At 45.7% G+C, this 27,081-nt stretch overlaps 1 protein-coding gene across 4 annotated transcripts in view; it reads right to left on the bottom strand.

Moving 5' to 3' along the window:
• Positions 1-21,558, bottom strand: part of LOC122944567 (ubiquitin carboxyl-terminal hydrolase 42-like) — a 53,869-nt gene extending 32,311 nt beyond the window's left edge. Inside the window, exons 1-3 of one of the 4 annotated variants that reach the window (XM_044302974.1) lie at positions 21,424-21,558; positions 13,990-14,218; positions 1,740-1,949 (exon numbers count right to left, since the gene is read on the bottom strand). In XM_044302974.1, the coding sequence (XP_044158909.1) occupies positions 1,740-1,949; positions 13,990-14,209 (430 nt within the window). In that variant the 5' untranslated portion in view covers positions 14,210-14,218; positions 21,424-21,558. Of the gene's footprint in view, positions 1-168; positions 322-703; positions 969-1,739; positions 1,950-13,989; positions 14,219-21,423 lie in introns of those variants that run through there. The other 3 variants (XM_044302977.1, XM_044302976.1, XM_044302978.1) reach the window with 3 other exon arrangements.
• Between the last annotated feature and the right edge of the window lie 5,523 nt (positions 21,559-27,081).

Raw genomic sequence — 27,081 nt, 5'->3', positions numbered from 1 at the left:
CACTACTCATCTAAGCCATCAATATTGCAATCATGAAAAATCCCTTTAAGAAGTGCTTTATCTATAATGATCACCATTGCATAGGTCACAGCAAAAAAAAATGAAAAAAAAGGACACACAGAGAGGGGCACGCTTAAAATTAACTATAGTAATATCTATAAACTGCACCTTAAAGCGCAAGAATCAGGTCCGCTGAACGGCATAAAGGGTTCACCGGAAGAGCTGCTGTGTTATCAATGGCTATAAACAACTCATGGAAGTATACAGGTATGGGGTCTCTTAGCCGAGGATAGCTATACAGACGGCTCAGAAAAGCAAAGGCTGAAAAAAATAAAAATAATATAAAGTGCAAGGAGGGCACCATCAGGGAAACGTATTAAACATAAGAAGAGTGCCTCACAGTACAGAAAAAAAACAAGCATTCAGAATCGATCCCATACCTGTATTTCATCTCAGGATTTGGGCTGTATTGGGAATTACATGTGCACAATTTACTAGACTCCAGTAACTAAGCCCAGTATACAGAAGGAGGACATTTCTCCTATATATAGAGAGTATAGGCGGGCACTCGGGGCATACAGGATTAGAGGGGGGTAGGGGGCTCGACTTAATTTGAACTATTCCACCATATCGAAACAAACCTATATAGATGATTCAAATTGAGGTGGATGTCGTTGGACATTGATGTGCAGAAAATATATACCTGCCCAAAATGGTGGCTGTATCATCCAAAACCCGGTGCTGCTCCTTGAGTCCAGGGCCAAAAAACTCCAAAAGAGCTTGCAGTTGTTGAAGAGCAAGATAACGTGAGCATTTGCTCTCCTGAGCCTTTGCTCTAGGAAGGACTTAAGTGTCACAGCACAGCGGGGCAAAGTTTGCGGACACTGGCAAGGATTATAGTGGACAAGTTTAGCAATAGGTTGCAATCTTGCTTGAAGCCAGTGCTGCTTAGCATCAAGAACTTACAGCTGGAAACATTAAAGGAAACGGGAGATCAGAGTAGAAATTGAATTGGAAAAAAAAGCAACCCACTTTCCTCCAATTTCCCTCGCTGCAGGTTTTCCGCTTCCCACTGGGGTACATTTAGACTGGATGTATACAGGACTAGTTTTGTCAGGAGATGGGCCTGTAAGACGCCATACCCCATACTATTATTTCCTACACAGGTGCAACCATCTGATCACTGGGTGTTACTGCACTACAACACCCAGCATGCTATCGCTCAAGGTGCTATGAATAACATGCCACGAGTAGTCTTGCAGCAATAAAAGCTGAATGGGAGGTTGCCCTTTAAAGGGGTATTCTGATTGTTTGAAGTTATCCCCTATCCACAGGACAGGGGATAACTATTAGATCGGTGGGAGTACTAGTGCTGGAACCCCCACCGATCACGAGAACGGTCACTACATACCAACTGCTGCCCGTCTGAAATGGAGAGCGGCTGGTCGCACATGTGTGGTCGTTTCATTCATTTCTATGGAAGTTCTGGGAGTACAGCGCTTGGTTATCTCCGGAATTCCCATAGAAGTAAATGGAACGGCTGCACGCATACCCGACAGGCCGCTATGCTCATTTCAGGGAAGGGCTGCGGGGAGTACAGGGCGCCCGTCCTTGTGATCGCAGGGGCCGATCTAATAGTTATACCCTATCCACAGGAACTTCAAACAACTGGAATACCCCTTTAAGGACCTCACTAACCAACTGAGCAAGCTCAAAAGTATAAGAAAAATCGTACTCACAGGTCTTGGAGTGCTCGCGAGTGAGCATGTAGTTCGCAAGAGGTGCTGTGTATGTTAAACACTGCAGAACAGAGTTCACAAAGCAAGTATTGCCAAGGTTTTGGAGACCAGCGCCAACCTTTTGTATACGTTGCCATTTCAGTCTCAGTTTTTCGGCCGGGAAAAGGATCTTTTGTGGTGGATTGATGCCATCTCCAGGAACGGCCAGTGCTGAAAAATACAAAGATTGTAATATTCATGAGGCTCGTTCCAAAGGTAAATCTCATGTAAAATAAATTACCTATCCGCTGTGTCCAAAAGGTTATGTAAAGGGACACAAACAGATAAAGTACAACAGCAAGTGCATCATACAAAGCAGGGCAACACTTTACATTAGTACCTTAAAGTGGGTGTCCACAAATGAACACCTCCTCACTGCAATGCATCCATGACCACTCTTTAAGGACCAGTTCAGGAGCTGCTGGTTCTCACAATTACTGTGTGTCCCATCTGAAGAGTCCTCAATTATTTGGACTTTTGTTACGTCGCTATAAAGCTTCATGTATGGAAAAGTATTGAAAAAAATAATTCACTCATAGCCATATCTGATGGGCCTCCAGACTTAAAAGCAAAATGTAAACAGTATTGGGATAACGTGGCATCTTAAAAAAAGCACATTTTTAAGAATACTAATTTGACGGCCGGCCACCCTGAAACTCCGCTGGCGGTGGATCCACGTTTCTGCCCCCCATACACCTCAAAGTCTGTGCCAAAATTAACTGTAAAACCTGCCATGTGAACATCCCCTCAGAAATCCAACAGAGAACATGGGGGTTAAGGTCCTGCTGGTCCTCTTACATTTTTGTCTGGGACTGGGGGTGCATCTTAATCTTTTCCTCCTACTGCAGACAGTAGGCAGCAAAGACAGCAACTAGATGGCTCGGGAGTGACTCAGTAAGGTCCTGGTAGGTTGCCACAGGTATCTGAAGCCATGCTGACTGCAGGGCATCCCACAACTGGGGACGATCCATGGAGTCAACACAATGATCGAGATGGTCACTTGTGTTCAAGTCTGGGGAATTAGTGGACCAGGGTTGTACTTGGAAGTCTTGGTCATGCTCTTCCAACCAATGTTGGACATTTCTGGCTGTCGCCAGTGTCTTGTTGGAAGTTCCAATACGCCCCAGGGAAGACAATCAGCATGTATGGGTGTACGTGATCTGTAAGGATGGATTCATACCCAAATTGGTTGCGAGTGACTTCCACGTGGATGAGTGGGCCCAGAGAATGCCACGAGAACATCCTTCACTCACCACCAGCTTGTGTTCTTCCAGCAATGGTTGCAAGGTGTTTGTTCTCGGATGTTTCTCGCCTGACACGCCAACGTCCATCTGTCTGATTGGGCAGAAAACAGGATTTATCGGAGAAGACAGCCCTTTGCCTATCAGCAGAGGCCCAGTTCCGATACTTCCAGTTTTGAAACCTTTTCTGTCAATGCAATATTGTTAGCAAAGGTGCAGTGACCATCCGTCTGCTCCGGAGCCCAACACACAGTAGGGTTCGCTGAACGGTTGTATTAGACATACATACGTCTGGTAGCCTCCTGGTTCATTTTGGTGGAGAGCTGCTCCCGTTTGGTGTCATTCCGCCCTTGAGCGCTGTGATTTACCTCTCACATCAATGGCACGTGGTGCTCCACAGCTTCCACATCGCTTATTCACAATGGTGCATTTGTCCACTCACAATAAACTCACCACAGCAGCACGAGAACAGTTCACACTCCGCAGTTTCAGAAATACTTCCACCCTTAGCCTGAAAGCCAATAATCATTCCTTTCTGCATCTCTGATAAAACGCCTCTTTTACCCATGATAGCCACTAGGTTTATGTGTGCAGACAGCCTATCGCACACCTTATATACCCACCAAGCCAGGACACCACACGCGACTTTCTTCATGAGCTACACACTGCCGATGACGAAAGCGGGAAGTGGTCATAATAATGTGACTTAACTGTGTATTTCTCAATTTTAACTGGGAATCAAGTAAAAATGCTGGGATATTATTTTATTTTTTTTGAAACTTTCTGTTAAGGGGCTGTTCAGACAGTGGATTTTGCCCCTGGAATTTGGGGAGCGGACATCACACCAAAACTCTGGCGGCGGCTGCGTGTTTTCTGTCTCCCATTTTTTTCAATGAGAGGCAGCACTAAAGTTCCTGGTGGTTAAAGCAGAGACCGCACCCTTCTTGCCATAGTGTGCAGCAATGGACGGCGAGCAGGTAGGCGGTGGTTTCTGCTGCGGTATACGCAGGGAATTTTGACAGTAGCAAAATCTGCCGTGTTAAGCCCCATAGTGTTCTCTTAAATCCTGTACTGGTGTCCCTCTCAGAAATCCCTGCAGTCGCATGGAACTGGGAGGACCAAATATGAAAAACAGCAGTAGAGGACTCTAGAGCAGGGCTCAGCAACCTCAGGCACTCCATCTGTTGGGAAACTACAACTCCTAGCATGCTCCATTCACTTATATGGGAGTACTGAGAACAGCTGAGCAAATGTGCTTGCTGGGTGTTGTAAAACTACAACAGCTGGAGTGCCGGAGGTTGCTGACCCCTGCTCTAGGGTTTGCCAAGTAGACTCTTCACCCCTTTTAGGTAAGTACACTAGGCACGTGCTCCTTATCTCAACTCCTATACAGGTAGTAATATACTGTAGTGAGGAGATAATATGGCTGTAATGTAAAGACATCCTTGGGGTCAGCTTAAGTATCTGGGGAGCCATATACAACAGGGCCCAAGAGCCGTATGAGTGCGGTATCCCCAATAATCAGACCGTAAACTTCACTGGGTCTGCAGGCTGACTGAACCATTATACCCAAACCCTATGTAACAAGCAGCACTTTGCACTCAGAATTCACATTATTCTCTTGAACATAGATTTGTCATCAGAATAGGGTTGTTTTGGGTATCGAAAATACTTTTACACCAGTATCGATTCAGTACAGTGATGTTCATTTTTTCGATACTAGACTGCGCAGCCTAGTATCTCCTCTCATAAGAGAACATGGCGTGTGCCGTGCATGTTCTCTCCGGCCAGACAGTGGAGAAGGAGGAAGGGAGGGAATCCCTCCCAATTCCCTCCCTCCTATGACGTGGCCGCCGCTGAGCCCAATGAATGGGCGGGTAATTAATGCAGGAGGAGGGACGTGGGCTTTCACTATGCAGTGGGCTGTCGGCCCTGCTGCACTATCATTACCATACACTGTGTATGATGAGGACAGCCCTGACCTGCACTGTGTGCTACAGTCTGTAATACATATCGCAGGCTGCTGACCCCGCTGCGCTCTCATCATCATAACCAGAGCACAGCAGGGCTGTCATTACCATACACAGTGTATGATAAGGACAGCGCAGCACTGCAGGGCCGATAGTTCTAGTAGCTTTACTGTGCAAAACAGGTTACTAGAAGCTCCTGTGTTGCACTGAAAGAGTTAACAGGGACAGCTCTGATCTGGAAAGGGTTACCCAGGCGCTTCCACTCCTGTAGTTCTGTGATTCAGGGCAGCAGGAATGAAGGACGAGCAGCTCAGCCAATACAAGAGAGAAGGCGAGTCAGGTCAGCCAATCAGATGAGGGACCCTCCCTGTCTGCAGTTTATACCGGAGAGTAAAGACACTTTCTGCCTGAGCTCTTAGGTTTCCTGGGAAGAGGGAGGTGGGGGGACAGTGCATTGTGTGTATGGGGGGGATGGGGAGCAGTGACTGCATAGTGTATAGCGTGTATATATGTGAGCAGTGACTGCATAGTGTATAGCGTGTATATATGTGAGCAGTGACTGCATAGTGTATAGCGTGTATATATGTGAGCAGTGACTGCATAGTGTATAGCGTGTGTATATGTGAGCAGTGACTGCATAGTGTATAGCGTGTGTATATGTGAGCAGTGACTGCATAGTGTATAGCGTGTGTATATGTGAGCAGTGACTGCATAGTGTATAGCGTGTGTATATGTGAGCAGTGACTGCATAGTGTATAGCGTGTATATATGTGAGCAGTGACTGCATAGTGTATAGCGTGTGTATATGTGAGCAGTGACTGCATAGTGTATAGCGTGTGTATATGTGAGCAGTGACTGCATAGTGTATAGCGTGTGTATATGTGAGCAGTGACTGCATAGTGTATAGCGTGTGTATATGTGAGCAGTGACTGCATAGTGTATAGCGTGTATATATGTGAGCAGTGACTGCATAGTGTATATATGTGAGCAGTGACTGCATAGTGTATAGCGTGTGTACATGTGAGCAGTGACTGCATAGTGTATAGCGTGTATACATGTGAGCGGTGACTGCATAGTGTATAGCGTGTATACATGTGAGCAGTGACTGCATAGTGTATAGCGTGTATACATGTGAGCAGTGACTGCATAGTGTATAGCGTGTATACATGTGAGCAGTGACTGCATAGTGTATAGCGTGTATACATGTGAGCAGTGACTGCATAGTGTATAGCGTGTATATATGTGAGCAGTGACTGCATAGTGTATAGCGTGTATATATGTGAGCAGTGACTGCATAGTGTATAGCGTGTATATATGTGAGCAGTGACTGCATAGTGTATAGCGTGTATATATGTGAGCAGTGACTGCATAGTGTATAGCGTGTATATATGTGAGCAGTGACTGCATAGTGTATAGCGTGTATATATGTGAGCAGTGACTGCATAGTGTATAGCGTGTATATATGTGAGCAGTGACTGCATAGTGTATAGCGTGTATATATGTGAGCAGTGACTGCATAGTGTATAGCGTGTATATATGTGAGCAGTGACTGCATAGTGTATAGCGTGTATATATGTGAGCAGTGACTGCATAGTGTATAGCGTGTATATATGTGAGCAGTGACTGCATAGTGTATAGCGTGTATATATGTGAGCAGTGACTGCATAGTGTATAGCGTGTATATATGTGAGCAGTGACTGCATAGTGTATAGCGTGTATATATGTGAGCAGTGACTGCATAGTGTATAGCGTGTATATATGTGAGCAGTGACTGCATAGTGTATAGCGTGTATATATGTGAGCAGTGACTGCATAGTGTATAGCGTGTATATATGTGAGCAGTGACTGCATAGTGTATAGCGTGTATATATGTGAGCAGTGACTGCATAGTGTATAGCGTGTATATATGTGAGCAGTGACTGCATAGTGTATAGCGTGTATATATGTGAGCAGTGACTGCATAGTGTATAGCGTGTATATATGTGAGCAGTGACTGCATAGTGTATAGCGTGTATATATGTGAGCAGTGACTGCATAGTGTATAGCGTGTATATATGTGAGCAGTGACTGCATAGTGTATAGCGTGTATATATGTGAGCAGTGACTGCATAGTGTATAGCGTGTATATATGTGAGCAGTGACTGCATAGTGTATAGCGTGTATATATGTGAGCAGTGACTGCATAGTGTATAGCGTGTATATATGTGAGCAGTGACTGCATAGTGTATAGCGTGTATATATGTGAGCAGTGACTGCATAGTGTATAGCGTGTATATATGTGAGCAGTGACTGCATAGTGTATAGCGTGTATATATGTGAGCAGTGACTGCATAGTGTATAGCGTGTATATATGTGAGCAGTGACTGCATAGTGTATAGCGTGTATATATGTGAGCAGTGACTGCATAGTGTATAGCGTGTATATATGTGAGCAGTGACTGCATAGTGTATAGCGTGTATATATGTGAGCAGTGACTGCATAGTGTATAGCGTGTATATATGTGAGCAGTGACTGCATAGTGTATAGCGTGTATATATGTGAGCAGTGACTGCATAGTGTATAGCGTGTATATATGTGAGCAGTGACTGCATAGTGTATAGCGTGTATATATGTGAGCAGTGACTGCATAGTGTATAGCGTGTATATATGTGAGCAGTGACTGCATAGTGTATAGCGTGTATATATGTGAGCAGTGACTGCATAGTGTATAGCGTGTATATATGTGAGCAGTGACTGCATAGTGTATAGCGTGTATATATGTGAGCAGTGACTGCATAGTGTATAGCGTGTATATATGTGAGCAGTGACTGCATAGTGTATAGCGTGTATATATGTGAGCAGTGACTGCATAGTGTATAGCGTGTATATATGTGAGCAGTGACTGCATAGTGTATAGCGTGTATATATGTGAGCAGTGACTGCATAGTGTATAGCGTGTATATATGTGAGCAGTGACTGCATAGTGTATAGCGTGTATATGTGAGCGTGTATATATGTGAGCAGTGACTGCATAGTGTATAGCGTGTATATATGTGAGCAGTGACTGCATAGTGTATAGCGTGTATATATGTGAGCAGTGACTGCATAGTGTATAGCGTGTATATATGTGAGCAGTGACTGCATAGTGTATAGCGTGTATATATGTGAGCAGTGACTGCATAGTGTATAGCGTGTATATATGTGAGCAGTGACTGCATAGTGTATAGCGTGTATATATGTGAGCAGTGACTGCATAGTGTATAGCGTGTATATATGTGAGCAGTGACTGCATAGTGTATAGCGTGTATATATGTGAGCAGTGACTGCATAGTGTATAGCGTGTATATATGTGAGCAGTGACTGCATAGTGTATAGCGTGTATATATGTGAGCAGTGACTGCATAGTGTATAGCGTGTATATATGTGAGCAGTGACTGCATAGTGTATAGCGTGTATATATGTGAGCAGTGACTGCATAGTGTATAGCGTGTATATATGTGAGCAGTGACTGCATAGTGTATAGCGTGTATATGTGAGCAGTGACTGCATAGTGTATAGCGTGTATATATGTGAGCAGTGACTGCATAGTGTATAGCGTGTATATATGTGAGCAGTGACTGCATAGTGTATAGCGTGTATATATGTGAGCAGTGACTGCATAGTGTATAGCGTGTATATATGTGAGCAGTGACTGCATAGTGTATAGCGTGTATATATGTGAGCAGTGACTGCATAGTGTATAGCGTGTATATATGTGAGCAGTGACTGCATAGTGTATAGCGTGTATATATGTGAGCAGTGACTGCATAGTGTATAGCGTGTATATATGTGAGCAGTGACTGCATAGTGTATAGCGTGTATATATGTGAGCAGTGACTGCATAGTGTATAGCGTGTATATATGTGAGCAGTGACTGCATAGTGTATAGCGTGTATATATGTGAGCAGTGACTGCATAGTGTATAGCGTGTATATATGTGAGCAGTGACTGCATAGTGTATAGCGTGTATATATGTGAGCAGTGACTGCATAGTGTATAGCGTGTATATATGTGAGCAGTGACTGCATAGTGTATAGCGTGTATATATGTGAGCAGTGACTGCATAGTGTATAGCGTGTATATATGTGAGCAGTGACTGCATAGTGTATAGCGTGTATATATGTGAGCAGTGACTGCATAGTGTATAGCGTGTATATATGTGAGCAGTGACTGCATAGTGTATAGCGTGTATATATGTGAGCAGTGACTGCATAGTGTATAGCGTGTATATATGTGAGCAGTGACTGCATAGTGTATAGCGTGTATATATGTGAGCAGTGACTGCATAGTGTATAGCGTGTATATATGTGAGCAGTGACTGCATAGTGTATAGCGTGTATATATGTGAGCAGTGACTGCATAGTGTATAGCGTGTATATATGTGAGCAGTGACTGCATAGTGTATAGCGTGTATATATGTGAGCAGTGACTGCATAGTGTATAGCGTGTATATATGTGAGCAGTGACTGCATAGTGTATAGCGTGTATATATGTGAGCAGTGACTGCATAGTGTATAGCGTGTATATATGTGAGCGGTGACTGCATAGTGCAGTGATGGTGAACCTTTTTAAGACCGAGTGCCCAAACTGTAACCCAAAACCCACTTATTTATCGTAAAGTGCCAACACTGCAATTTACCATGAATACAAAAGTCCAATATAGTGTATCTTCCATGTACTTTATCATTTAGCTATAATAGCCTGCCTACATTCAATGCGCTGCCTGTGCTGTTCATAGTGCGCCCTGCACTGATGGATGGCAGGAAAAGTCTAAGGCATATTGGTACACCATAGACTTTTTCCAGGGTGTGGGTGCCCACAGAGAGGGCTCTGAGTGCCACCTCTGGCACCCGTGCCATAGGTTCGCCAACACTGGCATAGTGTATAGCGTGTGGATGGGGAGCGGTGACTGCATAGTGTATAGCGTGTGTATATGTGAGCGGTGACTGCATAGTGTATAGCGTGTGTATGTGAGCGGTGACTGCATAGTGTATAGCGTGTGTATGTGAGCAGTGACTGCATAGTGTATAGCGTGTGTATGTGAGCGGTGACTGCATAGTGTATAGCGTGTGTATGTGAGCGGTGACTGCATAGTGTATAGCGTGTGTATGTGAGCAGTGACTGCATAGTGTATAGCGTGTGTATGTGAGCGGTGACTGCATAGTGTATAGTGTGTATATGTGAGCAATGACTGTATAGTGTATATATGTGAGCAGTGCAAGAGTATTGGGCTAGGGCCACACTGACTTTTTGTAGCGCGACTGATTCATTTTAACTATTGAATGACAGCAGCAGTCCATAAGATTGCAATCAACTGAACGCTTTCATTTGGATGGCTGCTGTCATTCAATAGTTAAAATCAATCAGTCGCGCTACAAAAAGTCGCAGTGTGGCTCTAGCCTAAGCCTGCCTCAAAATAAAGGCAGGCAAAAAACATGTATCAGGCATTCAGCAAGATTTGGGGTTAATGTGACTCATTAACCCCAATCTTGCTACTACCATGATTGGGGGGGGGGGGGGGGGGGTCACTTATTATTTACGTTTAAATAATCAAAAGTTTTTTCCCCGCGTGGTATCGAATGGTATCGAGTATCGCAATACTTTTTTATGGTATCGAAACAGAATCCAAATTTTGGTATTGAAACAACCATACATCAGAATATGCAGCCATCTTAAAGGGCAGCATACTATTGGGATAGGCACAAATATATTGTGCGCATATGGCTGTCATGCCCGTGTTGTGGACCGCAAATCGTGGTCTGCAAAACATGGGCACTGGCCGTGTGAACTCCACATCGCAGACCCACTGACTTGAATGGGTCTGCGATCCGTAAGATATGTCAAAAGATAAGACATGTCCTATATTATGCGGTGGGGAGGCACGGATCGGAAGCCCACGGAAACACTCAGATGCCCTTCCATGGGCTTTCAGGTCCGTGCCTCCGCACTGCAAAAGATAGGACATGTCCTATCTTTTGCCGTATCTTGTGGATCGTAGACCCATTCAAGTCAATGGGTATGAACCGCAGCACAGAGTTCACCGTTTGCAGTCCGTAACACTGGCATGGCGATCATATGGTCATGTGAATGAGCGCTTCGTTAGATGGGGCAAAAAAATACTGCAGACTATTATTAATTTGTTTCAGTGCATTCATGAGTAGAGTGCTCGTCCTGCCTCTCCCTGTCCATATGGCAATGATTGAATGGATGCTGTGCATCTGCATGTACATCCATACAAACAGACCACCAATCACTGCTGACAGTCCCTGGGGGCGCAATCCTTTCATAAATGCAGTGAGCTCATAACGTAGTGCGTTGCATTGTTGATTGCTCCTAATAACCAAAAGGCACAACTCATCTTTATGCCATTTTGGCTAATTAGAGAATAGAGCTGTCACCATACTATACAGAGCTTAAAGGGGTTGTCTCACTTCAGCAAATGGCATTTATAACGTAGAGAAAGTTAATACAAGGCACTTCCTAATGTATTGTGGATTGTCCATATTGATTCCTTTGCTGGATCCATTCATTTCAACATCACATTATACACTGCTCGTTTCCAGGGGTTACGACCACCCTGCAATCCAGCAGCGGTGGTCGATCTTGCACACTATAGAAAAAAGTGCTGGCCTGTCTGGGGGCCATGACCATGGTAGTGTGTATAGACACACATGCGCAGCAGCTCCTGTCCTGACCACCTCGTATCTGCGCTGCAGCAATGGTCCTAACAACTGGAAACAAGCAGTGTATAATGTGATGGAAAATGAATCCAGCCAGCAAAGGAGGCAATATGGACAATCACAATACAATAGTAAGTGCCTTGCATTAACCCTCTACATGATAAATGCCATTTGATGAAGTGAGACAACCCTTTAAAGGGGTTGTCCAGAATTAGAAACACCTGGCTGCTTAATTTCAAAAACAGCGCCATAACCGTCTATAAGCTGCATCTGGTATTGCAGCTCAGCGCCACTGATGTAAATGGAACTACAGCACCCCACACAACCTGGGGACAGACGAGGCACTTTTTCCCTCAATCAGCCATGTTTCTCTAGTACTGGACAATCCTTTCAAACAGGGCAGCATAGTCCGATGACAGATCTCGGTTATGGATTAAAGTGAGAAAGGGATCATATTCACAGATACAAATGCATACACCTTATTTAGCATTTGCTGGCCTGTAAAGGAATAGTAATACCCAAAATGTGCCATCAGTTACCACTCTCATGCTTACATAGCTCCAGGGGCGTTGCTAGGGTCTCAGAAGATCTGGGGCCCAAGCCCCAATGCATATGGCCCAATTCTCCCGGAAAACACTAGCACTGAACACATTTTGCTGGACTTGCTATACAGCCGCACATACAGTACCTTTCACATCCAGGGCCTCACAGGTGACGTCTCCTCTGATGTAGATCTGCTCTGTCATCATCATTCGGTCCGTACAACTTCTCTCAGCCGCCTCGTCTCTGCAGAGTGTGACACACAGACATCTTAGCTTCTTCAAATTTCTATCATCATCTCCCAACCTGGAGTCCCCACTGTGTTATCGTGCTGCTCGCTGTACCCCCCAAATACTATCCTGAAGGAAAAGGAGTGCCCCCATAGTAATAGTGCTTCTCATAGTCCCACCAATTGCAATTCCCTTCTAGAATGCCCTCATTAGTAATACTGCCCCCTACAGTGATAGTGCTCCCCAAGAGTGCCCCCATTAGTAGAAGAGCCCTCCAGTATTAATACCCTCCCAGAGCCCCTAGTAGAAATATGGCCCCCTATTGTTCCCCCACTGGTAATAAAGATCTCTACAGACCCCTCAGTAGTAATAAGGCCCCCACAGCGCTCTTAATAGAAATAATGTGGATCTATAAGTCCCTCCTATAGAGCCCCCAGTAGTAATAAGAACGCCTAATGTGCCCAGTATTTATAATGCTCACCCTGAAGTGCCTGAGTATTTATATCGCCCCCTACTGTTATAATGCCCCCACAGTGCCCCCAGTATTTATATCGTCCTCCTACTGTTATAATGCTCGCCCTGAAGTGCCCCCAGTATTTATAAATGCCCCCTGCAGGTCTATTCCTCCTTTACTGTCCTCAGAAATTATAATTCCTCAGCCCCTCCACTATACAGTTCCATGTAAATACATCACACCATCTCTCCAGGCCCCCCAATATACAGTCCCATGTAAATAACACCCCTCTCCATCTACAGCCCCCTCCAAAATACAGTCCTATGTAAATACCATCACACCAGCTCTCCTGCTCCCTCCAATATACAGTCCCAATTAAACATCACCCCCTCCCCAGCCACCTCCAACATGCAGTCCCATGTAAATAGCATTACCCCTCAACTTTCAGTCCCATGTAAATAACATCACTCCACCCACTGTCCTACATAAATAACTTCCCTCCGTTCAGCCCTAACATACAGTCCCAGTAAAATAACTACAACTCCCAACATTGCTCTGCCTCTCACACTGAGTAATCTACCCCTTCACTTACCTCTCCTCGTGTACAGACCTCACCACATCTTCTTCCCAGGATTTCTCTTCACTGCTGAGCCGTCCTCTCCTGCACTGGTCGCATGATGGTGACATCATCCCAGGTCCTCTTCAGCTACTGCATTAAGAACTGATCACATGACCTGTGATGTCACCACAGGTCCTTCACCTCTTGCAGGGCATTAGATTCAATTGTATTGCCGTCCTGAGGACAGCAATACAGTTGTATCTGGCAGGCAGGACATTCGGGGCCTGAGACAATACCTCAGGGGCCCAGGCCTCGAATGTTTTAACTTAGCAACACCCCTGCATAGCTCCCTATACTTCTGCTATAAAGCATTGCATAATTATAGTTTTCTTCTATAACCATAGACATTAGATGTGGAAGTGGGCAGGAATCTATATGGTACTAAGCAGCTTTACAGCACGGCTACAAGGTTTGAAGAAAAACGCATTAAAAGAAATCTGGACGTAAGCCAGGTCTTACGTGGATCATTCTGCTCTGAAGCCACAGTCTTTTCAGGAACATAGGAGCTGGAATAGACGGCAGCACCAGGTACTGGTCCAAGAGAGGTTTTAGCTGGAGAGGATACCATGCTCCAAATTGGCGAACCTGTGTCTTTGTCTCCAGTTGACGGTGCCATTGGCTTGTAAAGCTGGTTCCGGCATGCTGCAGTCACTGAAGACACTTTATCGATTATGGTCATGGTTCGACACTGGGAAAAAATAAAAGAAGAGATTAGCAAGAAAACAAATGATGGCAAATTTCATTTACACTGCATCATCATGTGAGCACAGTACAATGGACCCATGGCCAGATAGGAACTCACTGCATCCTAAATCACCTTCTCTGCTCTGGTTACCCGCTTGCTGCAGCAATTGCAGTGGTAAGTATGTCGGCCCATTCACTTCTAATTACACTGCTCACCATTGCAAATGCTGCATTGAGCAGGTACACAGAGCAGAGAAGGCAGCACTTATAAGAGCGCTGCCTTCTCTTCAAACAGCTGATTGGCGAGGGTGCCAGGAGTTGGACCCCCGCCGATCTGATATTGATGAGCTATCCCAAGGATAGCTCAACAATGCTAAAAAGCGGACAACCCCTTAAGGACCCTCGCCGTACATGTACGGCGCTGGTGGACGTGACTTTAGGACCAGCGCTGTACATGTATGGCGGGCTGATCGGGCGGGTGCAGGAGCTGCGGCCATCCAATCAGCGGCACGGACCCGGCAGTCGCTGACAGCTGGGCCCCTGCTGCATACGCCGGCATCGGTGAAAACACCAGCGGCAGCGGCATGCAGAGGGTTCGAGGAGGGTAAGGGTGCCCTTTGCTTCCCCATCGGGTCCCTGCGCTGCAGTGGCGGGGACCCGATGGCAGAGAAGGCAAGCCCGATGCCTTCCATAGGCACCGGAGCTTGCCTTCTGTGGAAGCCTGTGAGATCCAGCCCTTATGCTGGGTCTCACAGGTAGGCTGTCAGCATAAAAGCTGGTTGTATTGTAATGCATTGCAGAGGGGATCAGACCCCAGAAGTGGAAGTCCCAGAGTGACAAAAATAAAAAGTAAAAACTAAAAAAGTGTTTTTCATAATAAAAAAAAAAATATAACAGTAGAAAAAATATATATATAAAAATTTCCAAAAATATAAACATAAAAAAAGAAAAACAGACATATTGGGTATTGCCGCGTCCGTAAAGACTGGCTTTACAAAAATATCACATGATCCACCCCCTCACCTGAACGCCATAGAAAAAAGTAAAATAAAAACTGTGCTAAAATCATTTTTTTGTCACCTTACATCACAAAAAGAGCAAGACCAAGCGATCAAAAAAGCGTTTGCCCCTCAAAATAGTACCAATCAAACCGTCACCTCATCACGTAAAAAATTAGCCCCTACATAAAACAATCGGGCAAAAAAAATTCAAACTATGGGTCTAAAAGTTTGGAGAAACTAAAATATGATTTTTTTTTGTTTCAAAAATGCTTTTATTGTGTTAAGTGTTTTTTTGTATTTATTTAAAAGTAGACATATTAGGCATGAATACAGAATGCATAGTACAATAGCGCTGGAGGGGTTAAAAAAATAATTTAACTCACCTTAATCCACTTGATTGCGCAGCCCGGCTTCTCTTCTGTCTTTGCTGTGTGCAGCAAAAGGACCTGTGGTGATGTCACTCCGGTCATCACATGATTCATCACCATGGTAAAAGATCATGTGATGGCCCATGTGATGACCGGAGTGACATCACCACAGGTCCTTTTCCTGCACACAGCAAAAAAAGAAGACAGAAGAGAAGCCGGGCTGCGCGATCAAGTGCATTAAGGTGAGTTAAATTATTTTTTATTTTTTTTAACCCCTCCAGCCCTATTGTACTATGCATTCTGTATTCAGAATGCTATTATTTTCCCTTATAAGCATGTTATAAGGGAAAATAATACAATCTACAGAACACCAATCCCAAGCCCGAACTTCTGTGAAAAAAGTTCGGGTTTGGGTACCAAACATGCCGATTTTTCTCATGCGCGTGCAAAACGCATTACAATGTTTTGCACTCGCGCGGAAAAATCGCACCTTTTCCCGCAATGCACTCGCACCTTTTCCCGCAATGCCCGTGTGAAAGGGGCCTAATAGCAAGCTATCAAAAAGTCATACGCACTCCAAAATCATACCAAAAAAACAAAACATCTCATCCAGCAAAAAATGATACCCTAAGACAATCTCCCAAAAAGCATTGTTTCAAAAATGCTGTTATTGTGTAAAACAAATAAAAAAGTAGACATATCCGATATCACCGTGTCCGTAAGAACCTGCTGTATAAAAATACCACATGATCTAACCTGTCAGATGAACATTCTAAATAACAAAAAATAAAAACTGTGCCAAAACAGCTGTTTTTTTACCTTGGTTATAGGGCGTTATTACTACGGGGGGCTCTATAGGAGGGACTTATAGATCCACAGCCTAGGAGAAGGAGACGCCCAGGAGAACAAGGGCAGTCTCCGCCTACTATAACCAAGTCCCCCAACGTACCGGAGGCATAGCAGGAGAACGGAGCGGAGCCCAGGGATAATAGTAAGTGCAGTGAGATCCCTGGGTGCCGCTGTATACGTCATGATACTTAGTTCACAATGTTTGGACCGATGAAAGGTCCTTTTTAAAGGTGAAAAATGGCAGGGTCCTGAACGTTCCAATGGTCAGAATCCATCTTTCATAATCTCCTGATTAACAAATTTGCACATTTATGCTGTAAATCACATGCAGACCCTCAGTTCATATCTCCGGACTGCAGCCACAATTACATTAGCCTTGCTACAAGCGGAAGTGCCCTTCAGGTAAAGCCCAATTCCCGCACAATGATACATACGGCTGTATGGTGGCACACCTGTCCTGTTGTATATAATCTGCCACAAGTACGAAGCTATGCACCCTGGAGGCAATGTGGTTCTGTAGAGCAGCAGGGACAGAAGAGGACACTGGAATGCCAAAGTGTCCTCAATTATTCATATTAGTCATCCCAATCCAATGCTTTATATGGAATGCCATCTCTGGACGTCTGCTATGTTAAATGCCACACATGAGAAAAGTGGTATAGTGGCCTACATAAGATGCCAAAGGACAGGTCCACGCAGTACATTGCTGCACAGTTCGGGTACAACTCTACAGTACGGCTAGCTGCATACGGCCGAGCCACACTTACCCACGGCAGCCAATGGCCACACAATTGTGTGTGAGCTGAGTTTATCACAAGCGTGTACCAACCAGCACTGGAAGACCCCACTGACGGGGTATACATTTTCTTTTTCACAAAATGGGCCAAAAAACATTCAAACCATATTCATCTTCCAGATCTGCTGGCGCTCCAGTCCTCTCTTCTCATCGCTTCCTGGTCCAGAGTCATCACACAAAAATGCAAGGAAAGACCCGCTCAGCCGATCACTGGTGATACGCCTTAGGCTACTTTCACATTAGCGTTCGGGGCTCCGCTTGTGAGTTCCGTTTGAAGGCTCTCACAAGCGGCCCCGAACGCATCCGTACGGCCCCAATGCATTCTGAGTGGATGCGGATCCGCTCAGAACGCATCAGTCTGGCAGCGTTTGGCCTCCGCTCAGCAGGCGGACACCCGAACGATGCTTGCAGCGTTCGGGTGTCCGCCTGGCCGTGCGGAGCCAAACGGATCCTTCCAGACTTACAATGTAAGTCAATGGGGACAGATCCGTTAAAAGTTGACACAATATGGCTCAATTTCAAACGGATCCGTCCCCCATTGACTTTCAATGTAAAGTCTGGACGGATCCGTCTGACTAACTTTCAGACTTAGATTTTTTTCTGAACTATAATGCAGACGGATCTGTTCTGAACGGATCCCATCGTCTGCATTATAGGAGCGGATCCGTCTGTGCAGACACCAGACGGATCCGCTCCGAACGCAAGTGTGAAAGTAGCCTTAGCAGCTGAGCAGACCTTTCCTGCTATTTATAGTGTGGCTGAGCTGCGTCAGGATGGAAGTGGATCGGGGACTGTGAATATAAATCTATTTCAGTAAGTGAGTTCAGGGCGAGATCCCATTCTGAACCTCTGGCAGGATCGCACAGCATTAGGGCTCATTCACATGACCGTTGGTGTCCCGTGCCCATGCTGTGGACCGCAATGCACGGGCACCTTCCGTGGGTCCGCGATCCCTCCGTTCCGCAAAAAGATAGAGCATGTTCTATCTTTTTGCAGTGCGGAGGCACGGTACGGAACCCCAGAAAACACTCTGTAGTGCTTCCGTAGTGTTCCGTATCTCCGGACCATTGAAATGATGCGGAATTACAACGGAACGGTGCCTGTGTATTGCAAATCTGCAAATTAGGTGTCCCGTTCCCGTATTGCGGACCTCCAGTCGTGTGAACGAGCCCTTAAAAAGATTTATAATGCTGTATGACCCTGAGTGTCCTGGAAATCGACTGTATTACACTGACGGCATTATGTCAGTGTAATTCAAAAGTGTCCAGGTCTCGTAGAGTTCAGAACGGGACCTCACACTGACACATGCAGCAAGTTTCTTGCACTGAACTTACTCGTCTGTGTCTAGCCGTAAAATAATTTTCCAAGACTTTACCGCTGATGACCCATTGTATGGATAGGTCATCAGTATCTGATCGGTGGGGGTCTGACATCCGGGACCCTAGCTGATCAGCTGTTTGAGAAGGCACCGCAACCTTCTCCGTGCTCACCAAGCACAGCAACATCCATTGTATAGTGGTTGTGCTTGGTATTGCAGCTCAGCCCCATTCATTTCAATTGGGCGAAGATGCCTAGGCGGCGTGATGTCATTGCGAGCGCCGCTGCCTTTTCGAACAGCTAATCGGTGGTGGCCCTGAGTGTCGGACCCCCACCAATCAGATACTATAACCCCCAGTAGTAAAGTCTTGGAAAAACACCTTTAATGTGGTCCTGTTGTGGTGACTGGAGGACTGGTCTCTCAAAATCTGAACACAGGGGGTAAGGGGCATTTTCATGCAGATTTCACTGCAGATCCAACACGAAATCCACAAGTAAATGATTTTTGTCTTGCAGATTTCAGAACTCCATTGACTCCAATGGAAAAAACCTGCAGCAAATCTGAAAGATAAGGGTATGTTCACATGTGACAGACACGCTGCAAGAAAAAAGGATTTAAGAAACACCATCCACACACTGCCAAAAAAATGAGGCATAAATGACCCGCTGTGACATCTGCAGCGTGCCAGTTTAAGCCTTGTTCACATTTCCAATTTTCTCGGACACGCGGTATGCGCATTTTCTGCGGACAGCACAGGTATCCATTGATTTCAATGTATCTGCTCACAGGATTAGTATTTATTTTTATTTTTTTACTGTCAGTGGTTCCTTGAAAAAAAAAAAAAAAAAAAAAGGGGCACGCACACTACTTATGTGGACCAAACATGGCCATTATAGTTTATGCATCAGTGAAAAAACACGGAGACAACGCTGATGGCATCCGTGTTCGGTCAGTGTTTCACGGACCATTGGTAGGAGATGCTTTGGAAATTAATTTCCAGCCTAGCAGCGTCCGTGGAATAAGGATGACACACCGAGGGCAAAAACGGACCAAACATTACACCTTTTTTGTAGACCGTATGTGGAACCAATCATTTCAACGGGTCCGCAAAAGAATACAACGTGTCCTATTGTTGTCCGCATTACGGATAAGGATAGGACTGTTCTATCAGGGGACAGCTGTTCTGTTCCGCAAAATACAAACGGTCGTGTGCGGGAGGCCTTATCCGGCGGATCTCTACTGTGGATTTCTTCCGCTGCATTTTCTGTCACGTGTGAAAACGCCCTAACGTACAGTACAGACCAAAAGTTTGGACACACCTTCTCATTCAAAGAGTTTTCTTTATTTTCATGACTATGAAAATTGTAGATTCACACTGAAGGCATCAAAACTATGAAAATAATCCCCCTCATCCAGCTACACCAGACAGAATTACAAGTTGCCCAAAGTGTGGAGTGGGTTTCTCTGATTTATTCCATGGGATTTGGACGTGTCCTAAGAGTAAAAGGCTGTGGGAGGAAGTGGGGAATTTGATCCGGGGGATCTGGGGAAGGGAGTTTCGATTGTCCGCCAAATTATACTTATTTGAGGAGGGAGAGGTAGGACAAGGTGGGTTACCCCGCTTGTTCAATACTGTGTGCATGATAGCGAAGCGTAGTCTTCTGCAAAAATGGCTTCAAGACGATACTCCAGGGTTACAGTTCATAATAGAACAACTAAACCATGTTTTTCATATGGAAAGGCTTAAACTCTCTTGCGGCGAAGGAACGACAGGCTAAAGGGTTGTTTCAGAAATGGAAACCGTTTATTGAGCATTGTATGTCGAACGCAGAAATACAGCTAATTTTGAGGCCGTTCACACTTACGGAATGGTACCTTGTGGGCCAATTGAAGGGGACACTAGGTCGTCTGTTGCTCAGATCCGCTAGTACTTCTTAGTTCTACATGGGAGGATTGCTTAAATATGTCATTATATATTGATTGTGTATATTGACTGTTCTTTATCAGTGAATGCATAATGCCCTTATGTATGTATTGAATTATCTATTGCACTTGCAGTGCTGTTTTGTGTTCAGAGATGTACACTCTAAATGTTTTGTATGTCTTGTTGGAGGGAAAATAATAAAGAATTAATAAAAAAATAAAAATAAAGAAAACTCTTTGAATGAGAAGGTGTGTCCAAACTTTTGGTCTGTACTGTACACACTGTAGATTTCAAAATAGAGTTGGCGTTAAAATTTAAAGAACAACATGCACGGTGCACACCGTGATAGAGAAACTCCACTGACTTGCACAGCAAATTCTGCGCTGCAGATCCGCAAGGTGTGAACATGACAATATACTGAACACACACTGTGCAGATCACAGGGCACTGCGGTCATATAACCTATACAGTATATATCCACCTATATGTGCTGGTTAGGCCCAGTTCACACATCAGTTATTGTCAGCCGGAACCAGGAGTGAAGCCATCAGACACTTGGGTTTGGCTCACAATAACTGATCAAGTACCTGAAGTGTGAACTAGGCCTTAGAAAGACATAATAATAAAATAATTAAATTAAATAAAGGGGGGGGGGGGCGCACGCTCCCTCTGGTAGTCACTGACAGCCGCAGCATGCAGTAGCCGGAGCTGCCAGCAGCACTGTGGAGCGGACACATCGGCACATGCGCTCCACAGGCCCTCCAGTCCCAAACACGAGAGGCTGCTGACAGCTCCGCCGACCTGCAGCGAACAGCCGGCACAATAGGCAGAGCAGCAGGAGGAGGGCCTACAGGCCTCACCATGGAGACCGCCTCAGCGCCGCGCTCCGGCCCCGCTTTTCTCCAGGTGCCGGCCCATCTCCGCCCCCTTTTCACGCTGTATCCACCTCTCACCTCGGTTGCTGTAACGGAATTAAATTCGCCGAACGTCCCCGGCCGCCTCCATGGCCTCCTCTCTCCGCCGGGGGAAGTGCTCGAACAATGACGTACTTCTCACACCGCCTACATCCGGGTAACCACGGAAACGAGGGGTAACGCTCGATAGGGCGGGGCTAAGGCGGAACGTCAAAAGTCTGCCCAGAGGTCCAATCACAGCCGTTCACTTCCTATTCGCCTGTGTGGGAAAACAAAGGCAGCGCGGACAGCCTATCCTGGAAGGGAACATTGGTGACGTCACAGTCATGTGACCAGGCCTCTCCCTCTTTTTTTCTTCTCCTCAGCGAACCACGTGATTTCCCGTCGGCTAGCATTGTGAGAATAGGCGGGAGAATGCAGCCGTGTGTGACATAGTCTGGTGTCACGTGTGCTGCATTCTACTATTACAGAAATGATATCATTCCATTATGCACGTCAATAAATACAGATCTACAAATATATGAGGGGAGGGAGAGCGCCCCCTTCTGGAAATTATGAGATTTTCAGTAGTCACAGACCATATAAAAGAATAAACACCCCAAATTATTACAATATACCATATTAGGGCTCAGACAGATGACTGTGATCGCTGCGGCTCCCCTACCCCAGACTGACCATCATGGTCATTTATAATACAGTCTCTATCTGATTGCGGGTAAATTGCAGTGAATTCGCATCATGTATACCAGGGATCAGCAACCTACAGTGCTGTTCCGAAACTACAACTCCCAGAATCCTTCTATACAATTCTGGGGCATCTCTTCTTATGGCTCTATGTTGTGCCAGTCCTTTATTATTCCTGCTAGAGGTTTACTGATGGGTGTTACCAGCTTGGGGGGGGGGGGGTGTCCCCCTCCCCGGGACACCCCCCCCCCCCCCCCCCCAAGCTGGTAACACCCATCAGTAAACCTCTAGCAGGAATAATAAAGGACTGGCACAACATAGAGCCATAAGAAGAGATGCCCCAGAATTGGTATTACACAGGGAATGTTCTATGTTCTGGAAAGAAGAGAGCTTGGTCAGTACTTACCAACCCGTCATGCTGCCAATCCGCCGTCTCATGAACTGGCTGTGGGGTCTTCATGTGAACCCGATGTACTGTCGTTTCTTCCTGTACATCAAACAGCAGCAGCACATCTGGTCAAGACCTCAGCGGGAGAACTCACAGCCCGATGGAGAACCGGACCCGTCTTCTCTCCTGATGTGTCAGTTTTAGTAACTACTTGCATTTCCCATGTAAAAACAATCCTGGAGCATCTACTCTTATGACTCTATGTTGTGCCATTCCTTTATTATTCCTCCTAGAAATTATGAATTAATTACTAACAGTCGAGCTGGGTGTTACCAGTTTGGGGTGGTGTCCCTGCCCAGTTTGACACTGGCAGCACTGATTGGATAAGGGGCGGCGTTTCACCTCTCTTGCGCCCAGCCAGCCTCCCCAACTGCCGCTTTGAAGCGCCGCCCAGCTCATGAATATTCAGTTTGCTGGGCGGCTTCTGCGGTCCCGGCTCTGAAGCGCTGCGCTGAACACTGCCCTGCGCATGCGCCGGATCTTGTGAAGTCGGGGACAGTAAGCGCCGCCCAGCGAAGTGAATATTGATGAGCTGGGCGGCGCTTACTGTACCGGACGTCACAAGATCCGGCGCATGTGCCGGGCACTGTTAAGCGCAGCGCTTCAGGGCGGGGACCGCAGAAGCCGCCCAGCAAACTGAATATTCATGAGCTGGGCGGCGCTTCAAAGCGGCAGTTGGGGGAGGCTGGCTGGGCGCAAGAGAGGTGAAACGCCGCCCCTTGGGCAGATTGAAGACCGTTGGAGCAGGTTATAAAACTTAAGTTTACTGTATGTATAATGTGGACAGGGGGGATACTTAGATGATTGTAATACCCATTATAAGACCTGTACTGCCAGATATATACCTCAATATGCTTATTGGCCCTGTCAGTGTCCCTTTAAGACCACTTGAAAAATGGCAAAAAATCTTATTTTACATTGTTGGATCCTAACAAGGTTCCAAGTAGAGCTTCAACATGCAACAAGAAGAAATAAGAGTGAGACAAAACATTTTTTGAGCATTCAATTAATTGAAAATAACGATTAAACTGAAAAAGGCTGTTTTTCAGCTGATCCAAAGTTTAGGACCACATTGCCTTTAAAAGGCCAAATCTGTGCAAAGATGTGGATTCATTGTCATTTTCTGTCAGGTAGTCACACGTTGTGATGGCAAAGGCAAAAAAACTCTCCCTTTTTGGACGTGGTCGGGTTGTTGAACTGCATAAGCAGGGTCTCTCACAGCGCGCCATCGCTGCTGAGGTGGGACGCAGTAAGACAGTCATTTGGAATTTCTTAAAGGGAACCTGTCACCGGGATTTTGTGTATAGAGCTGAGGACATGGGCTGCTAGATGGCCGCTAGCACATCCGCAATACCCAGTCCCCATAGCTCTGTGTGCTTTTGTTGTGTAAAAAAACCGATTTGATACATATGCAAATTAACCTGAGATGAGTCCTGTACGTGAGAGGAGTCAGGAACAGGACTCATCTCAGGTTAATTTGCATATGTATTAAATTGTTTTTTTTACGCAATAAAAGCACACAGAGCTATGGGGACTGGGTATTGCAGATGTGCTAGCGGCCATCTAGCAAACCATGTCCTCAGCTCTATAGACAAAATCCCGGTGACAGGTTCCCTTTAAATGATCCTGAGGGTTATGGAACCCAAATAAATTTCAAGTGGAAGACCCAAATAAATTTCATCAGCACTGAGCCGGAGGATCCAATTGGCTGTCCGTCAAGATACTGGACGATACTCGACCCAAATTAAGGCCCTTACTGGTGCTGACTGCAGCCCCATAACCATCAGACGGCATCTGAGACTGAAGGGCTTCAAAAACAAAAAACGTCTTCAAAGACCTCGTCTCCTTGAACGCCACAGAACTGCTCGTTTGGACTTTGCAAGAGAGCACCAAACATGGGACATTCAAAGGTGGAAGAAGGTTTTATTCTCTGATGAGAAAAAATGTAACCTTGATGGTTTCCAACATTACTGGCATGACAAGCAGATCCCACCTGAGATGTTTTCTACGCGCCACAGTGGAGGGGGCGCCATAATGGTCTGGGATGCTTTTTCCTTCAGTAGAACAATGGAGCTTCAGGAAGTGCAGGGGCGTCAAACGGCCGCTGGCTATGTCCAGATGTTGCAGAGAGCGTTCCTCATGACTGAGGGCCCTCGTCTGTGTGGTAACGACTGGGGTTTTCAACAGGACGACGCTACAGTACACAATGCCCAAAGGACAAGGGACTTCTTCCAGGAGAATAACATCACTCTTTTGGCCCATCGTGCGTGTTCCCCTGATCTAAATCCACTTGAGAACCTTTGGGGATGGATGGCAAGGGAAGTTTACAAAAATGGACAACAGTTCCAGACAGTAGATGGCCTTCGTGCGGCCGTCTTCACCACTTGGAGAAATGTTCCCACTCACCTCATGGAAACGCTTGCATCAAGCATGCCAAAACAAATTGTTGAAGTGATAAACAATAACGGCGGAGCTACTCATTACTGAGTTCATGTTTGGAAGTTGGATTTCTGTTTTGGGGGGAGGTTTAGTTTTTTTTGGAGGTGTGGTCCTAAACTTTTGATCATCTGAAAAACAGCCTGTTTCAGTTTATTCGTTGTTTTCATTAAATTGAATGCTCAAAAAATGTTTGGTCTCACTCCCATTTCTTCTTGTTGCATGTTGAAGCTCTACTTGGAACCTTGTTAAGATCCAGCCATGCTAGATATGATTTTTTGCCATTTTTCGAGTGGTCTTAAACCTTTGATCAGGACTGTATCCTACTGTGCAGAGCCTCCCTCTCTCTTAGGCTAGGTCTACACGACGACATGTATCGCGCAACAGATAGGGCACAACTACACTGCAACATTTTGTCGCACTGTAGTCTATGGTGTCGCACTGCGACTGCAACGTGACAGTCGCAGAAAAATCTATCTCGATTTGATTTTTTTTGCGACTGTCGCGTCACAGCGCGACACCATAGACTATCATTATAAAAGTTGTTGTGCAACATTGGTGCGACAAATGTCGTTGTGAAGACCTAGCCTTAATCCAGTTTAGCATCAACAACCCCCTCACCATGAGTCTAGCTCCTAAAACACCTGCAGACTCAACCAGCTATACATTTCCCTTGCTGGAACAACCCCTTCAATAGCTTACTGCATAGAGAAGTCTGTGGAAAAACACAAATATTCAGTATTGCTTCAGAATTCCCTATTGGCTTGCAGCAAATATCTGTCCTCGGCTTTTGGTGCCACAAAACAAAGTTTAAAAAAACAAATGTTTTACATATAAAAATATGTTTAAAAAAACAAAAACGCACAGAGGCAGATTTATCACTGGTTTTAAAGAGGACCTTTCATCAGTTTAGCAAAAGTCTAACTAGGGTGTTACCTTATAGGGCGGCCCCCACTGATGTCATGGTTGTTGTTTTTTTCTTCAACAGTTTGTCCAATGTGGCCCGCCGTTGATTTTGGCGCCTTGTATTATAATGAGGAGTATCGGAACAATGAGGAGGAGACCGAGTCTTTCTCTGTGGGCATCTCCCTCTCCCTGGCTGTAGCGCTGTCAAATCGCAGAGGAGAGCGTCACAGCCAGGGAGGTTTTTTCTCCCTGGCTGTGACACTCTGCGCTGCGATTGGACCGAGGAGACGCCCATTAAAAAACCCTGGTGTCTCCTCCTCCCTGTTCCGATGCTAGTAATTAGCATACTGAGTAGGGAAAATACTGGAGGGCACAGCGGGCAAACGGAGCGGCGCCCAGTAAGCACTATAGGATCCCTGCTTTATGCCCTACCTAACGTGCTACTTATCTTATAAAGTCTGGACCCATGAAAGGTCCTCTTTCAGCCACAAAATGTAGCAAATTATGGTGCACATATGTATTTGCGTTATAATTTTTTGCCTACAATTTCAAAAATAAGCAGAGCTCCGATTACTGGGGCCCCCACCGATCACGAGAACGGTGGCCCAGTCTCCCCCATTTGAATTGAGTGGCAGTCATACATGCCGGCCGTCGCTTTATTCTGCTCTCTGGGGCTGCCATAGATAGCGGAGCGCTTGTACTAGTTTATCTCTGCTCAGGAATGGTGTCTGCGGCATTATTCAAATGGGGCGCATGGGCCCCCATTCTCGTGATCGGCGGAGGCTCCAGTGGTCAGACCCCCGCTGATCAGACATTTATACCCCAGCCTGCAGTACTGAATTAGTGGGACAAACCCTTTGCGCTAAAAACAGCTGTAAACCGTAGTCCAAATCTACTCCAGCTTAGGTGGACAGCGAGAAAATGTGCCAAATGCATTACATCTGGGACACTGATGGCTTATCGCTAGGGTAGGCCATTAATGTCAGATAGGAAGATGTCCCTGATGTGGGACCCACACCTATCTCCACAACAGGACCCCTAAAGTGAGAAGAGAAGCCAGCCTCCCTTCATTGCTATGGGAGTTCCGAAACTAGCAGAGCTCTGGCTTGGTTATGAGTTGGAATGGAGAGGTGGCCGTGCTTACACGGTGCCTCCCATGGCGATGAATGGAGAGCATGCCCGCTGTGCTTACCTTCACTTCAGGAGCCCCTTTCTCTAGTTAG

The sequence above is a fragment of the Bufo gargarizans genome, chromosome 8, assembly GCF_014858855.1.
Source record: "Bufo gargarizans isolate SCDJY-AF-19 chromosome 8, ASM1485885v1, whole genome shotgun sequence".
NCBI lineage: Eukaryota > Metazoa > Chordata > Amphibia > Anura > Bufonidae > Bufo > Bufo gargarizans.
This window is presented reverse-complemented; position numbering and strand designations above follow the sequence as displayed.